A 17991-nucleotide genomic window follows, 5' to 3' on the forward strand; every position below is an offset into this window, starting at 1 on the left:
GAATTGAAGAATCTGAAAGGGGTGTTGAGGTAGCCAGACCTCGGCAGCTGTGGGAAGACTAAACTATTCCTAGTCCTGAAGGGGGAAAGTGAGGAAATGGTGTTAGTAGTACTTGTCCAGAGATAGAGCTAGGGAAGCAGGGCGACGAGGCAGAAGAGTTCAGCCACTGCCATAAACACAGCAGGAAGGCAGAAAGAAAGCAGAGAAAGAAATATTCCAAATTATCTTTTGTATTCTCCTGTGTGGGCCTCCCATTGCCCAAACCCAACAGAATGCCAGAGGGCAAGAGTCTGAGTGATGCAATCCAACTGGATTCACATTGGGGCAGAATAGGACAGAGCGTAAATCGGGGGTATGAGAAGCAGCCTCTAAGGTGGATCTCAGTGAGCCCTCCCTCCTGGTATTCACTCGCTTGTGTAATATCCTCCCCGTGAAGTTGGGGTGAACATACTCACACACTTCTGATGAACAGAATATGATAGCAGTGTTGGAATGTAACTTCCACGACATGGCTTCAGTCTGGCTTCCATCTGGGGTTTCCACATTGGGTACTCTCTCTTGCCCTCACACTTGCCCACTCTATGGGAAGCCAGCTGCCATGTTACGAACTGCCCTATGGAGTTTCCCTGGCAGGAAAATGAGAAAAGTCTCCAGCCTAACAAGGAACTGAGGCCTTTAGTCCAAGAACGCATGAAGAAGTGAATCCTGCCAATATCCATGTGAATGAGCTTGGAAGTGGATCCTTCACTAATCAAACCTTTGGGTGAGGAAAATGAGGAGCCCCAAATAGCCAAAGGACTGTCTCAGCTTCTGATTGAATGGAACAATTACTATGTTTCCAGGCAAAAAATTGTCCTACCTTGAGAATTAGAACTCTAAAACTTCTAGACCCTTAAGTGAAATACAAGATATAATAATGAGAGAGGTAACTCCCACCTGAATCTCTATACTCTGGCCATGGGGAAATGGCACTATATACCTACTGTTAGTTTAAGGCATAATACATTGGATAGCATAGCAACCTGAATTCTCCAGCTGTTGTATCAGCCTCAGCTGATAAAAATGTATGTTTTTGAATATATTCAGAAGCTGTAGAATAGCCATAGGGTGGGTCTATTGACTTATTGCAGCTGCTGTCAGAATTGAATCAAGACTTTATGCATCACCTGAACTCCACAAGTCCCTATCTGACCACTGGACTGTGGTAGTGTTTTGTATCCTAAGGACTAGCATTATCTGAGTCACTATCTAAAAAATTCCAGTACTAGGGATTTCCCTTCCCCAGTAAAAATCATCCTGGTAAGTGACCATAGGTTCATGGAGAGGAGCCATGGAGGCCATTTGTGGCCATATTGCAGGGCACATTCACCCTCAAAGGGCCCTGGCCTGCTCCGTAATTAAAGGGCTTCAGGTCTGTGAATGGGCTTACATCTGGGAACTGGGTATGAGGCTAAGAATTCTTATTACAATTTAAGTCAGTATTTTTATTTTATATAAATTAAGAAACATCCTAGAAGGCTGCCCATCTATTTAATCCCCAGTGAAGTTATGATCATTTAGTCATTGACACATATCCATGCTGGTCAAAATACTTTGATTACCACCCTGTAAATATCTCTTATTAGGATAATTGTGCTCACCTTTTCTCTGATACTTGGCTGTAATACAATATGATCCTTTTTTATTTGTTCTATACAAGTCAGAGAGTTTATTTTCATGGCAAGAGCTCCCATGTCCTTCATCAGCTATTAGAGACAGCCACCACAGAAGTTCTGAAGGATGCTGCTATTCTCCTCACCAATGCATTTTAGTATGCTTTGATGAAGGAGGTGTCCTCCAGGATGATCTGGGGTCAGGAAGGTAAGGGAATGATGGAGCAAACTGCACATTTAAATATATTCTAACATTCTCATTTCTCTATGCCATCAAGCTTCCTTTTTCTACATTTTATCAAGAAAAGTATGTAGTCACAATCTCATTGACCACAGCCAACTATTGAATCCAGGCTCCTAGTAATCAACCGTTAGACTCACTCTCAGCTGAGTTTATTCTTGTATTATATAATAATTATTGTATTGTTTTCTTTACAAACAATTGTAAACCTACCTTTTTCCCCACCGTGTGTGTGTGTGTGTGTGTGTGTGTGTGTGTGTGTGTGTGATATACAGAGGTTCTCAAAGTTTAATATCACCAGAATCACCTGGTGGATTTGTTAAAACAAATTTCCAGGCCCCATGTCCTAGGATTTCTCAGTCATAACAGGATGGGTCTTGGGAATTTGCATTTCTAACAAGTTCTCAGGTGATATTGATGCTGGCTGGCCCAATGACCACACTTTGAGAATCACTAATTCAATCTTACAGTTCATTTGCCTTGACCCAATCTCTTTAGAATTCAATCTAATTCATGCATGCCAGATTTTTGCTTTTAAAAATTAGCAAGAGGATTTCCTCCCAGAGCAGACCTTCCAATTTTCTCTCCGAGTTGTGCTGAGATTTAATTCTCATATGGCCCTGGAGGCAATGAGGGGTGGGGATGAATGGGGAAGGCATATCTTGAGGAGAACAGATACCACCTTGAGAGGCAACTGTCCCAAGTGAAGTTATTGAACAGTTTCTCTGCAAGGAAGACTAGTCCCTAGATGGGAGAGCGCTGCTTCATCTCTTAAGAGAGGTTCAAGAGGATTTGGAGATTCTAAGTGCTCATTCTCATTTATGCCTGCCCAAATGTCACCATCCCAAATCTTAGTGTTCACTTGTTCCCAACAAGTGCCTCTATGTTAACACAAAAAAAATATATGCATTCAAAATGTGGACCGTAGGTTAAAACATCTACAGAAACTTCCTCGATATTCCCTTCTGCTTTGGTATAAGAGTTCAAACACTAAGCTTATCATTTTCCTTTTATAAGCTTTACATTGTAGAGCTAGTCAACCCATCCCACAATCTTTTAATCATCACTGTCGCCATAGTGATCAAATAACACAGCCACATGTGATCTAATGCCTCGCCCAGCTGACACTCCAGCCAATATCAATATCAGTTATAATCTAATTGTGTTGTAACTGCATGTCATGAATTGCAATTTATGACTCACTTTCTTCACTTAATTATCTTCTCAATAAACTTGTTCAAATTGAGTAACCTCATTTTTACATACCAATACGATCTCTCTCACAATTGCTTCCCCAATTACTTTACATTTTGGTGTTCTTCATATGAGTTCAAAATGTGGTTCAGAAGTATTTAATCTAAACAGCTAAAAGTTTCCTATAACAATATTCAGTGACAAAACAACTTTTGAAATAAAATAATTTTCTAAGAAAATAAATGCAGCTGGAATTTAGCATCCAAATTAATTACTTTGCATTTAATGCCTGTTATTCTTTCTTTCACCCAATGAATAAATACCTTTCAACACTTCCTATGCACCAGGAAAACAAACAAACTATAGAACTAGAGATACAGCAATAGGAGGTGGGTAGGTTCTTCTGTTTGCCCTCCCAAGACCCATGCTTCATCCTTCTCTGTCTTTCTCTGTGCTCCAAGATGCTAATCCCCGTGAACTACATGGACAGGCTTACTTACTCTGACTTTCTGTGAGATTCAGCTAGTGGGAGGCATTGGTAGGAAATGGGAGGGCAGATAGAGAAGGAGATAGGGCCATTTCTTCCTCTGTGATTTCCCTTTCTTGGTGCACTATTGTGATAGTATCTGTATCTATGCTCCTATTGAGTGATTTCTCTTCCATTGCTCTAGCCTCTAAAAAGGTCCAATGACACCATTTTCTTCCTTTGGCTATCAGGCTTACAGGTACTATTATCTTCCTGATGTTGCTAGTTTTTGCTTAATTTTGCCCACAACTCTAAAATTTTTTCATTCAACTTCTTTCAAATCCCAGCTTCCTGACATTAGTTTGAGCGGTACAATGTGGTACAATAGTATAGGACATTCTTTGCCTTCATGAAACTGATAACGTAGACATTTAATATATTATGAATGGAAAGCACAATGGGACCAAATAGAGGCGTATCTTGCTTAGCCTGAGATGTCCAGAAAGGTTTGTCTTGTGAAAACTAACACTAGAGAGGCAAGTGCACGTGTATTTATGTTTTGGCAAACAGCCTTCTGTTTTAGTATCAGAGATCTGTGAACTAAAACTGTTTGAGAATCTTGAAAATTGACCCTACAGAAAACATTTTGCTAGATTTGTATTTGTTAGAATAAGGTAAATTTTACCTAATTCAATTTCAGTTCCTTTTCTTTTACCTAAAACCCTTAGAAGCCTTCCTTGCCAGGTCACTGTCCATGCAAATTGGGAAAATTATCTCCTCCCTGAGATAGTTCAGAGGCCTTTAAACTCTCAGTGGTTGACACTAACAAAGGCTTATCTCTTAGCTGGGGGTTCTGTTTCAGGTCATAGGATGGTAGAGTAATGGCTGAATGATTGCCAGTCTCTTGGCAGAGGGGAAAGAGAACCTGTGAACCATCTGCTGGCTCTTAAAGGCTCTTCTTGAAAGTGACTTCTGTTGCCATTGTTCATTTCATTGGCCAAAAGAAATAACATGATCAGAAGGCAGAGATGGATGGTGTCTCAGCAAGGGAATCCTCCATAGGGAAGGAAAATATAAAATGTGGCCTGGCTGGTGTGGCTCAGTAGTTGAGCCTCAACCTATGAACCAGGTGGTCACAGTTAGATTCCTAGTCAGTGCACATGCCCAGTTTGCAGGCTCGATCCCCAGTAGAGGATGTGCAGGAGGCAGCTGATCAATTATCTCCTCTCATCATTGATGTTTCTGTCTCTCTCCCCCAATCCCTTCCTCTCTGAAATCAATTAAAAAATATTTTAAAAAATTGGTGAATAGTAACAAAAACTACTACATCTACCAGATCAAAAGTTGCCAATAGATAAAAATCATTTACTCTTGAAAAGTCTTGGGAAGCGAAAGTCTTTTCCATGAGATACAAAATTAATGTTGAGTTTTTAACTAAGTCTAACTGATAAGACTAAATGTTCCTTTCCATCCACACATTAGTATTTTGCACTAATAGTATTAAAATATTTCAACTGATAATAATTATTCTACATTTCAAAAGAGAGCAGAATTAAGGACATATAAATGTAATTTCCTTTTGCCTGAGAGGGAAGAGGAGTCAGTGGTGAAGAAAAAGAAAGAAAATCCTAAAAACAAATCTGGTAGATTAATTTATTTGTTATTTATTAACTTATATCTTTACCTTTTATTTTTTGAAAATATTTGAGGGGATTTAAAAGAACAATCCTTTCTAATTATTTTTATTATATTTTGAAATATCAAGTCAAATTAATATCCACTACAATTTTCTAAGGAATTACTTATCTGTAAAAAGTGTTTACTTTTCCAAGTCAGAATATAAAATTATATGCACTAAAAATAAAAATGTTGAAATTATTTGTATATATAGGTACTAACAAAAATTAAATGTGGAAAAATTAAAATCAATGTTTGTAAGGAAATATAGAAGAATGTTCTTTTGTTTAACTTCTGAAACTATTATAACAATTATATGGTGAAAAATTTTAAGCATTTATTGTCTATTATTTATCAAACATATCAAATACCCCCCATTATTTTGATTTCATCAATGCTTACATAGTAAATTTTGCTTGCATAAAAAACTTGCCTGTTTCATTTCTGTCATTTTTTTGTGTGGATAAATTAAATCATATGAAATATATGTTCTCCTTCACCATACCTTAACAGTTTTCAAACATCAGTAATTCTCTGTGTATTTGCACATGCTCAGATACATAGATGAGAAATGAAAAACAACATTAGAATTATGAATCCACATAATCCAAAATATGCAATTGCTAAACACAATCAATTAAATTTTAGTCTATTGGGTTATACAAAAAGAGCAAAGCCAATGTACAGAAATCTTATTGGTAAAATGAAAGCTCAAATTGAAAATGACCGTAATTAAAATGTCATTCAATCAAATTCTAACATATTATTATAATTGCAATGAGAAAATTTTCCAGCTTTAAATTCTCTTTTTGTAGGCTAGTTTTCCCCGTTCATCTAGCAAGTTGCTCTATTTCAGAGAAATATGTTTTCCATTTCAATAAACTAGTTTACTTAAATATTGCTGTTGCTATTGAGTCACTGTTTCAAATTTAGTTTGTTGGACTTTTGCATTCATCTAATTACTCAGAAACACACAGCTGGACAGAGAAGATTATTCATATGTTTTTACCAGAGCCATCATGCTCCATGAGGAAAAAGAAATGACAGATGGGCATACCGTTTATGATGTGCCCAATATTTTCAAAGCTGTAGTAGGCCACTTTCAAATGATTGATTTAGAATCTAGGGCATTTATATATTTGGAAAACATTTTAGAGGGGGAAAAATAGGTGTAACATTGAGCCTGTTGTCATCAGTTTTTAAGCTCATTTTACAGAGAAGTTCTCAATGAAGGGAATCAGTGGTTAAACATGCATTCTCTACATTTCTTGAGAAATGTTCTTTTCCAATTAGATTCTTAAAGACTTTTTTCCTTCTATAATGTATTATTATTACAGCACTAGAAATACAGAATGTATATGTACCATTACATTTCAAAATTGCAATCAGATTTATGATTCTGAAACTTATAATCTGGCTTGAAAGTCAAAACACCTGGGTTCTTGTCCCAGGCTCTTGTCCCAAGTTCTGTCACCAACACACTGTGTAGCCAAGCACTAGTTACCTGGTATATCTGTGTTTCTGTTCTTTCAGTTGTAAATTAAAAAGGAAATATTTTCTTCAACCTATTTCACAGGCATTTATTAGAATACTAGAGGCCCGGTACATGAAATTTGTGCATGGGTAGGGTCCCTAGGCCTGGCCAGTGATCTGGACCAATCGGGGCATTCTGGCTGCCATCCAGGGCCTCCCTTCCTCAGGCTGCCAGCCACTGGCTGGGGCCTTCCTTCGTTCCGCACCACCCCCTGGTGGTCAGTGCACATCTTGGTGAGCAGTTGAACTTTCAGTCAGTAGAACTCTCGAGGGGACAATTTGCATATTAGCCTTTTATAATATAGGATATGAAACAGAACTTGTTAAAGTAGTAAGAGTTTGTCAAAAGAAAGATGATCCATAAATCCATTTAATAATTATGCAACACTATACATCCTACCAGACCAGAAATACCTTCTTAAATAAGAAGTACAATGAATAAAATTATTAAGAAAAAGAACTGGGAATAAACCTTTTGAAAAAGAATATTAAATATATCAATTTATCAGTTTAAAAACCTCTAAAGTTCTATGGTGCAATTTTATAAACAAAACATTTGGCAATAGAGATGGAATTGAGTGCAAATATTAGTCTTACTCCCAATGCACTGAATAGGTAACAATGAATTTCAAAAAAGAATTTCGTCAATGGTCTCCAACTTGCTGAGACAGTTTGAGAGTAGAATCTAAAAGACTTGCTTACTAATTGGAGAAAGATAAGGGAGAGAGGAAGTTAGGAATTATATTGGAGACTAAATAGTGGATAATATCCCCTAAAACAATAAATTGGTAGAAGTATGAGTTGGGGTAATGGGAGTAGGAGTGTAGCATATCAAGATATTAACCTTAGTTTTCAATGTGCAAGAGATGCAGGTGCCCAGCATTCTTTAAATTAATTTTATTCCTATTTTGTTTTGCAGAGGTTTCACCTAGTCATGTTTACTAGAATTTGAAGACCCTGGTGTTCTTGATAGAAATCTTTAAAAATATCTTTATTCTTTAATATAAAGTAGTTGAAAAGAACGAGATAAATCTCTATGCACTGATAAGGAATAATGTCGGAGATGTACTTGAAAATACTAAGTACACAACAGTGAATATAGTATGTTCCCCTTGGTGAAAAATAAAAGTGATATATGCTTATGTATTCATAAACTCGTTCTGGAAAGATATGGAAAAATTGGTAATTTGTTGTTTCACAGGAAGAGATCTGGGGGACTGGACGTCTGAGAAGACAGAGAGAATAATTTTATGCCTGGCTCTGAAATTTACATTTTGTGACATGTAAATAGTCACTCCAGCTTTCTTTTGAACAGTGTTCACATAGTTTATTTTTTATCCATCCCTTTACTTCTAACCTGTCTGTGCCTTCATATTTAAAGTGAATTTCTTGTAGACAGGGTATAGTTGAGTCTTTCTTGACCAGTCTTTCAATGCACATTTTAAGTGTTTAGACATCGGCATTTAATATGTTATTGATATATTTTTATTTAAATCTACCATCTTGATATTTGCATTCTATCTCATCTTTTCTGCTTCCTTTTCTCTTTTTTTCTGCCTTCTTTTGGACTAAATGAACATTATATATTATTCCATAAAAACTCCATTTTGGCTTATTAGCTATAAATCTTTGATCCACAATTTTTAGCATTTGTTTCAGGGTTTATATGTGGCAGATAGTGTGATAAGTGCATTTATATACATTTTTAATCTCCACCTCATAATGTAAGTATAAATATTCCTGTTTACAGGTGAAGGAAAAACATTTTGCTGAAATTACAAATTAATGTCTCAGAACCAGAATTCAAACCCATATTTGCCTCACTCCAAAACATACTTTGGAATATTAGGAAAATAATGGAATAGCTTTTCAACCTTTCATATAGCCAGGAGTCCATAAAAAAGACAACCCTAGCCGGTTTGGCTCAACGGATAGAGCATCAGCCTGCGGAGTGAAGGGTCCCAGGTTCGATTCCAGTCAAGGGCACATGTCCGGGTTGTGGGCTCGATCCCCAGTGGGGGGTGTGCAGGAGGCAGCCGATCAGTGATTCTCTCTCATCATTGATGTTTCTAACTCTCCCTCTTACTTCCTCTCTAAAATCAACAAAAAATATATATTAAAAAAAAAGACATTTAGCTAACTTTTGAATTTGTTGTTCTCCATGATGGAGTACTGAAAATGCATACCTAAAAGAGATAGAATGAATATCAAGCATGCAATTTTTAACAACGATTTTATACAATAATTAATATAACACAACAATTTGTGTCTTTCAAAACAAGGGTTGATTAGTGTTGAAGCATAGACAAAGGAGATTCAGGAGGTAAATGATGGCAATGTCCTTCCGGATATATCTTGGGAATAAGATATTTTAGTCAAAATAATCATCTGGCCATTTCAGTGGCAGACATAGTATAGAGGTTAAGAGCATTAGAAACTTTAGAACTGACTACCTGGGTTTGAATCCTGACTCTGCCACTTTTTAGTTCTAGGACTTTGGAAGATGCTATGGAATGAATGTTTGTGTCAACTGAAATTCATAACTTGAAGCTCTAGTCCATAATATGATGATATTTGGAGTTGGGACCTTGGAGAAATAACTAGGTCAGGAGGTTGTACCCCTGTGAATGAGTGCTCTTATAAGAAGAGACTCTCCTTGTCATGTGAGGATACAGCAAGAAGGTGTCTACCTGCAAACCAGGAAGAGAACCCTCACTAGAACATGATGATGCTGGCATTCTGATCTTTGGCATCCCAGCCTCCAGAACTGTAAAAAAAAAAAAAAAAGTCTGTTGTGTAAGCCACCCAGACTATTGTACTTTGTTAAAGCAGCTCAAACTAAGACAGTAAGGTTATTTAACTTTCTTGTGCTTGGTGCCCTCATCTACAAATAGGAATAACAATAAATCTTACTTCACAGTTTTGCAGCAATGTTTAAAAGAGCCACTATACATAAAACACTTCAAGACAAGCAATAACAAGTGTTGGAGAGACAGGTACAACCACTATGGAAAGCAGTCTGTTGATTCCTCAAAAAATTAAGAATATAGCTACCATACAACCCAGAAATCCCTCTCCTGAGTGTATACCCAAAAAGCTCGAAATCATGTATTCTCAAAGATATATGTATCATATGTTCATTGCAGCATTAGTCACAGTGGACAAGTCATGGAAACAACCAATGTGTCCCACAATAGAGGACTGGATAAAGATGTGGTACATATACACAACTGAATACTATTCAGCCATAAGAAAGGATGAAATAGGGCCATATGCAGCAACATGGATGGACCTTGAGAATATTATGCTAAGTGAAATGAATCAGTCAGGAAAGACTAAGAACCATATGATTTTACTCATATGTAGGATATAAAGCTGAATCTTGTGAACACAAACATCAGTGTGGTGGTTGCCAGAGGGAAGGGGGTGGGAGTAGAAGGGGGTCCTAATATATGGTGACAGGAGAAGATTTGACTTTGGGTGGTGGGTACATGGTACAATATACAGATCTTGTAACATAGAAACCCACACTAAAACTTATATAATTATGTTGACCAATGTCATCCCAATAAATTTAATTAAAAAATAAAATATTACCTTTGCCTGAATGGATTAAAAAAAAAGAACACTTCAAAAGTGCCTGGCCCATATGAACTGCAATTATTATTACTATAGATGCACCAAGACATTCATACTATGATGTCCTTACATTTATGCTCCAAATAATTATTTCATTCCTTTTTTCCTAAATCCTCACCAGGCAACCTTCTGATGGCTTCCTGTATGCCATGGCATCAGGGATGTGCCCTGACTTGAGATTTAAATCCTTTCAATGTCTCTGAGGAGTAATCACCTGTGGCATTTTCTATTTGATTATCTGAGTCTTTACTAATCAGTACATCATTGAAATGTGCTGCCAAGGGAGCAGAATTCAGGGACAGCCTGCAGCTTTTTTTATTACCAGCAATAGTGTTTGGCTATGGAGAGTTCCCTTTAAGTAAACTGGCAAGGGATTGAGATATTTTTGAAGCTGACTTTCTATTCACCTATCTTGTTGGCTCTACAAACTAATACATAGAGTCATTTGTATGTAACAATTTGAGACTTTAGGATGTGATCTCACAAAGGCCTTTGAAAGGTGAATCTCAGGCAATCATTTCACTGTCTATCAGAGGGATTGCTTTAAACTCAACTTATTGACAGTGACTGAACTGTAGTCACCTTTACACTGTACATACAGAACACTATGCATGCAAGGGTCTTGCTAAGCCATGTTTTCTTGAAATCTAGGAAAATTACTCATAGGCAAATGGATATTACTAATCCTATCTAATAAAGAGGGAATATACTAATTGACCCTCATGCTGTCACAAAGATGGTGGTGCCCACAGCCAATAAGGAGGGAAATATGCTAATTGACCATCACACCCTCAAAGATGGCGCCACCCACAGCCACAAGATGGCCAGCAGGGGAAGGCAGTTGTGGGCAATCAGGCCAGCAGGGGAGGGCAGTTGGGAGCGACCAGGCCTGGAGGGGAGGGCAGTTGGGGGGGGGGGGGCAGGCTGGCAGGGGAGGGCAGTTGGGGGTGATCGGGCCGGCAGGGGAGTAGTTAGGCGTCAATCAGGCTGGCAGGGGAGTGGTTAGGAGGTGATCAGGCTGGCAGGCAGAAGCGATTAGGGGCAACCAAGTAGGCAGGCAGGTGAGCAGTTGGGAGCCAGCAGTCCCAGATTGATGAGAAGGATGTCCGAGGGGTCCCAGATTGGAGAGGGTGCAGGCTGGGATGAGGGACACCCCCTCCCCCAGTGCACAAATTTCATACATCGGGCCTCTACTTAAAAATAAGTTTTCCCCATTAACATGAATCTTCTTAAAAACACCTTGCCAGGACTCAATATTAGTATGTTACTATGGTCAGGATTAATATATATATAAAATAAATTTTTATTGATATAAGAGAGGAAAACAGAGGGAGAGAGAGATAGACACATCAATGATGAGAGAGAATCATTGATTGGCTATATCCTGCATGCCCCACACTGGGGATTGAGCCCACAACCCAGGCATGTGCCCTGACCTGGAATAGAACCATGACCTTCTGGTTCATAGATCAATGCTCAACTGCTGAGCCATGCTGGCTGGGCAGGATTAGTATATTTGTTTGAAAGTAAATTAAACTATTTCCTTAAAAAATACTGTTGTTTATAACTTAGACTTCCATAAATACAGATGGACTTTCCTTCAAATACTATTAGTTTGAATGAACTCTTTATTCTACATTTCTTACTCCAACAGTGTATAATGTCAACGAAATAGCATAAATGTTTCTTCTCCTCCTTATGTTATTTTGTGAGTCATTCTGTCTTGGTGGGCAGCCATGGAAGTAACCCACTCAGATCTCCTTTCAAACATCCCTGCTGTAGTGAACACAGATGCCTGACACCTTTCAACTGGGGAGTTCATGGCAGGCCATGCTTCTTTCCCCTGGGCTGCTCCCAGTTTTTGAGCACAGTAGGAGCATTAGCCTGGTCTTTCTTGTAAGCACAGCTTCAGCTGGCCCTAATAACTCTACAGGCACAGAATCCCATTCAGAAGAGAATTTAATAAGAAAAATCACTTTATAGGGAAGGAGGTATGGGAGTGGGCCCATATCCATGGGATCTGTCATATCATATACTGCAGTACTGACATGAAGCTGCCTTCATAGGGTACTTGAAAGGCTTACTGAAGGAAGAGCTAACTGAGCAGCTGAGAGGCAGTAATTTGAAATGATAACCACACCATTCCTCAGGATATAGTACAGGCACTGAATCAGAGATCTCTATATGGCACTGTATCTCTTATACAAAAGATACATGGATCTGAGAGCCAAGGGTTGAGAGCAAGGATGGCCTCATTTATAGTCCCTCCCAATGACCCACTGGGGAACTTTGTGCGTCACCTGCTAACTCTGGGCTGAGCAGGGTCAGAGATGCTATTACTCAAAGGTTCTCTCTTTTGCCAAGGGTGATAGCAGTGATCCATTAAACTACTAGTAGTAGGACACATTTAACTCTTTGTATCCAGGGGCAAACAAGCAGGGAGAATTGACTCTGATTAGCAGAAAGAGATGGGGCTGGAAACAAGGAGAAATACATGTATATTTCCTTGCCTAATGGTAACTGTGAATGAACACAGGCAGAAACCCCAAGGTAAGAAGAGTATGATGACCAAAGTCCAAGACCCCTTAGGAATGAATGGTTAGGTGGCATGACCAGGTAATTCAACAAGATCTGTGGAGGCCATAGCTGAGAGAAAGGGGTATGAGGATGCATAGTGGAGAACAGAATAAGTACCAGAATAGCCCCAAACAAACTGCAATGAGAGGGACTACAGTTTGACCCATTATTTTCCCCTTTCTAAGTTTTTCCTTAGCAAGAGGGGTTCATAGGAATCAGCGAAGAGCTTTATGATGAACTGATTGATAGATTCCAGCTGAAGCACTTTGGAATCCACTGCCGAGTTTGCACCAGGCCAAGCTTTTCCTGCACTGCTCTCAGACAATGACTGAGTATGGAAGAAGTACTAGAACTGGGCTGTTCCTGACCAAATTTGGATTCTTCTAATGGACTTTAGGTCAGGACTTCCCATTGGTCGGGTCTATTTCAGAACTTCAAATACATATGAAACTGGAATAGATTGAACCCACTACTTATACTTTGGCCCTGAGGGTCCATTCAAGCGCAGAGCCTCTGTATGGCAGCTCTGAGAGGAAGGCCTTCATGTGGGGAACTATACAGTTTTTTAAGAAGACACACACATGTAGTAGTGTTACATTAGGCAACCAGAAAAAAAAAAAAATTATTAAGTGACAGAATTCAGATAGAAAGTTTCAAAAAGGCGGTGGGAGATGGCGAGAGAAACAATATTTGAAGAGGGTGAGGGGGATCAGAGAAGAGATGCTTAATAAAAAGGCACTTACTTAACACCATCATTGGACCCTCATCTTCCACTACTCTTAGCCTTACTCACTCTGCTTAAGCCACACTGACCAGCCTTGTTCTTCCACAAAAACACAGGCACAGTAGGGGTTCAGAATGTCACCCTCAGATGTGCTCTGTGGTATGAAGATTATTTTGAGCTAAAGGCAATGGAGATCCTGTGGGCCCAGCCCCCTTTAACCACCAGAAGAATTAGAATGAGGGACCTTTCGCATAATGCTATTGTCAAAGATAACCTTTTCTGACCTATGTATATGTGAAGGTAAACTACTAATTACTGAACATATGCTGCTCTTATCATCCTATAATGATCCTCTGAAACCCCAAGGTGCGTGATCTCATCCTTAGCCAAGAATGCCATCTATACTTCATTTTTCAGTCTCGGAACCTCTTATGTATGTGGGGTCTCCAACTCTCTCATGTATGTGGTGTCCCCATATGTAGGTATGTAATTAAATTTATTTTCTCTTATTAACGTCTCACATAGATTTAATTATTAAACCCTGAAAAAAAATGAAGGAGGATAAAGTATCTTCCTTCCTCACAGTACTTAGGGGCTTGGCTCTAGTTTTTTTTTCTTCTGTGTAGAGCACATCCCATTTTACACAGATAACTCTCCTCCTTTTAGTTGGTTCAACTCTTACCTTATTAAGTCCCACTTGATGCTCTATTTAATTCTGCAACTTGCCCTTCCTCCTCCTCCCTGATACCTCATAATCTCTATTTTTTTTTTAGAGCTCTTACCACTTTTTAACACACTATATAATTTTTAGCTGTATATTGTCTGCTCTCTCACCTCCATATAAACTCCATGAGGGAAGTGAGCCTTGTGTTTTCATGAATGTATCCCAAGAAACTAAAACAGTGGCTGGTACCTGAAAGGCAATATGTAACTACTTGGTGAATGAATTTACAAGTTTGATTTTCTTTCTGCAAGGCCGCTGCGCTTTGGTGATGAGCCTTAATTGGCTTCTCAGCTAGCTTCTCCATTACTAAAGGGTCAAAACCACACGGAGCCTAGAAGTCTCTGGGCTAGGTACAGATTTAGGTTTGGAGGACAGAGGAAATATAAACTAAAAAACTAAAGGGTGCTTCTTGGGGGTGGCTGAGGAAGCAAAAGCAAACTTCCTCTCCCTGTGCACATCCACAAGTGCTTCAACTTACAGCATAAGTGACTGTACAAATACATCGCCACGGTGCTTGGACCCTGCAACCGGACTTTGCCCTTTTCCTGGCAACCTCAGTGCCCTCACTTAGGTGGTCAGGCCGCGCCTAAACCCACGTTTCCTGGGTCGGGATATCCCTACCCCAGGGACAAGGTGCCCTATGCTCCCCAGGGAGGCATCCCCCGGCAGCTGCAAGGACAGGCGGACAGTCAGACAAGCGGACAGGCGGACAGGCAGCGGAGCGAACACCAGCGTGAGGCCCCGCCACGCTTCTACCCGGGCGCGGCTGCAATGACGTCACGGACCCGCCCGCCGCACGCACGCGCACTGCGACCAGCATGAGGGTCGCGGCTTTGATCAGGTAACCTGGCGCTGGTGCCACCTTCTTCCTCCCCTGGCAGCCTGCAGCCCCTTTCTGTTGATGGGCGTGAAGTGCCGCCGCCGCCACCGCCCGTGGCCGTGAACGAGGCTGCCCGTGGGGGAGCGCGCGGTGGTTCAGGCGGCCCCTCTGGCCACAGGAAGAGGCGGAGCCTTCGGGCCGGCGCCCAGCCCGGCGGGGCCCTTGGCCTCGGACTCGCGCCCCTCCTCTCTGCCGGTCGCCGCCCCCTTTGTTTTGTCCCTCAGACTCGGATTTACCTTGGGAACTAGGAACTGCTGATGGGAGGCCTCACGGCCAGAGCGCGGGTTTCATTAGCCTGACACGGCCCGGGGGCGGACTCCTAAAGTTATAATTGCTGGGAAGTTGGAGAGCCACAGCGTGACTCTCCGCCGTTTTCTCCCGGCTTTCTTCATCCTCTTCTGTGTTAACCTTTAGTCTTTAAAGCCGGTCTTCTGGGCCCAGCCTTCCACCCGAGGCTGTCTCTCTGACCCTTTCTGTATAAACCCTCCTCGCCCTCACCTGGCTCTAGGTGTGTCCGGGTGGCTTAGGACATGGATGTGCTTTACCTTGGCGCTCAAGGATGGAGATGGACTTGTGCCAGTTTTTAAAAAGCAATTAATTAATGGTTGTTGACAGTATTACAGATATCCCCCATCTCCTCCCCTGTGCCCCCTCCACCCCGCCCCGCCCCAGCGCAGGACTTCACCGCGCTATTGTCTGTGTCCAAGGGTTATGCATATTTGCATAGTAAGCGCTTTCCATCCCCCACACCCTAGATCTGGTTGCTCTTGCTTCCAGCAAGATGGTTGCTTTTAGAATAACGTATGGTAATACTTCATATTCCAAAAGGACTTTGAAATGTATGGCAACCCGTCATATTTAGATGTCTAAAGTCCTACAACAACCAAAGACAGGCCCGTTAAAATGTTTCCGTACTCAATCTGAAAATTGAAGCAAAGGGGAACACAATAACAACAGGAAAAGGGGGGGGGGGATTTAGTCTACTTGAATTTTGTTGGATGAGATTTGGATCTCTATAGGGTGTCTGATCTACGTTGCAACCATGCATTTTCTTTGTAAACCCATTGAAAATTTCATATTATTGTTCAATGCCTTGGTAGTTGCTACTGACTTATTAAGGTCTCCACATAACACTAACCCCTTCTGGAATATTCCGGTTTCTTTTATTTCATTACCATTTTTAGGAGACTGTAGGGTCAAGAAGTATTGTTATTCAGTGTATTTCTTTTGTAAAGTGAATGATTAAGCTTTGACCATTGTGGTCTTCATTTGATCTAGGAGGTAGATAAGAATAAAAAGTAGTCCAGGAAATGAGTAATTTACATTTATATTCACTTTGCCAAAAGTTTAACCATTAAAGAGACACCAACTGAAGACTCTGAAATCTGGGAGGGAAGGAGAGAAGATTGGTGTAATCCATTACACTAAATATTCTGTAATGTGCATACATTACTTTTCTAGTAAAACAAATTAAAAAAGGCATTGTTGGAAAATTCTTGCTAAATGGTAAGATCTGTATAAATGCTAGGAGACATACTGTAGGTGTGAATGCAGTATATTCATACCTACATATATATATAAATATATATGAGCTATGTATTCATATATAGTACCCATATAATATACATTTACGTGCATATACTGGTATGCTTGAGTATGTATGGAGTTAATTAAATACAGTGAATCTACTCTATTTGCCATGTGCACTAAAAAGAGAGAGAGAGATATGTATGTGTTTTAGAGAGTAAGTGAAATCAAGATCCTTTTCTTTAGACAGGGGAGGGGAACCTTTTTTCTGCCAAGGGCCATTTAGATATTTATAACTTAATTCATGGGCCATACAAAATTATCAACTTAAAAATTAATGTGCCATATTTTGTCAAACATTTAATTAACTCACCTCTAATGCCTTGGCAAGGCCAGACCAAATGATTCACAGGCCTTATATGGCCCTCAGGCCCCAGAGTGGGGCATTCCCCACCCCTGCCTTAGACCATAAAAAACATTATTTTTCTAATACACAAAAGATAGAATCATTGAATTTTACAGTTGAGTGACACTTTGAGGATTAGCTAGGCCATTCTCTAATTTTATAATGAAGTATATAAACACAAACACATTGAGTAATATAGCTAGTATCCAAAAGTTGGAAATTAAAATTCTGATCTTTTCTGTGGAATTTCTTACATAACATATCCTAATGTATTCTGTGACTTTTCAGGGGATAAGATGATCTGTATTTCCCAAACTTATTTGACCTTGAGAACCATTGTCCTTAGAGTACTTGTTGGATAGTAGTGTTACACAGAACACAATTTAGGAAATACTATTTTTTGATATGTTTTTATTGATTTTACATAGAGAGGTGAGAGGAAGAGAGAAGCATCAATCAGCTACCTTTCACACACCCCCTAGTGGAAATTGAACCTGAAACCCAGGCATGTGTCCTGACCAGAAATTGAACCTTTTGGTGCATGGGGCAGTGCTCAATCCTCTGGGCCACACCAGCTGGTCAGGAAATACTATTTTAAAACCATATTTGAAAGCTTAGCATTTTAAAATAAATTATAAAGCTAAGTTCTGATTTCAGATGTATATCCTTTATCTTTAATATTGTAAGGAATTAGAATTGTGGAGATATACCCTTTCATCTTAACTATTCTATACTAGAGACCCGGTGTACA

The 17991-nt window shown here is 39.8% G+C and overlaps 1 protein-coding gene across 3 annotated transcripts in view; it reads left to right on the forward strand.

Annotated features, from left to right (window-relative positions):
• Window positions 1-15229: 15229 nt before the first annotated feature.
• DPH6 (diphthamine biosynthesis 6) overlaps window positions 15230-17991 on the forward strand; it is a gene marked incomplete at its 3' end in the record, with an annotated part of 188884 nt that continues 186122 nt past the window's right edge. Inside the window, exon 1 of one of the 3 annotated variants that reach the window (XM_081107976.1) lies at window positions 15230-15268. In XM_081107976.1, the coding sequence (XP_080964102.1) occupies window positions 15246-15268 (23 nt within the window). In that variant the 5' untranslated portion in view covers window positions 15230-15245. The remainder of the gene's footprint in view (window positions 15269-17991) is intronic. The other 2 variants (XM_081107977.1, XM_081107978.1) reach the window with 2 other exon arrangements.

Source organism: Myotis nattereri, assembly GCF_964212035.1.
Source record: "Myotis nattereri genome assembly, chromosome: 1".
Classification (NCBI taxonomy): Eukaryota; Metazoa; Chordata; class Mammalia; order Chiroptera; family Vespertilionidae; genus Myotis; species Myotis nattereri.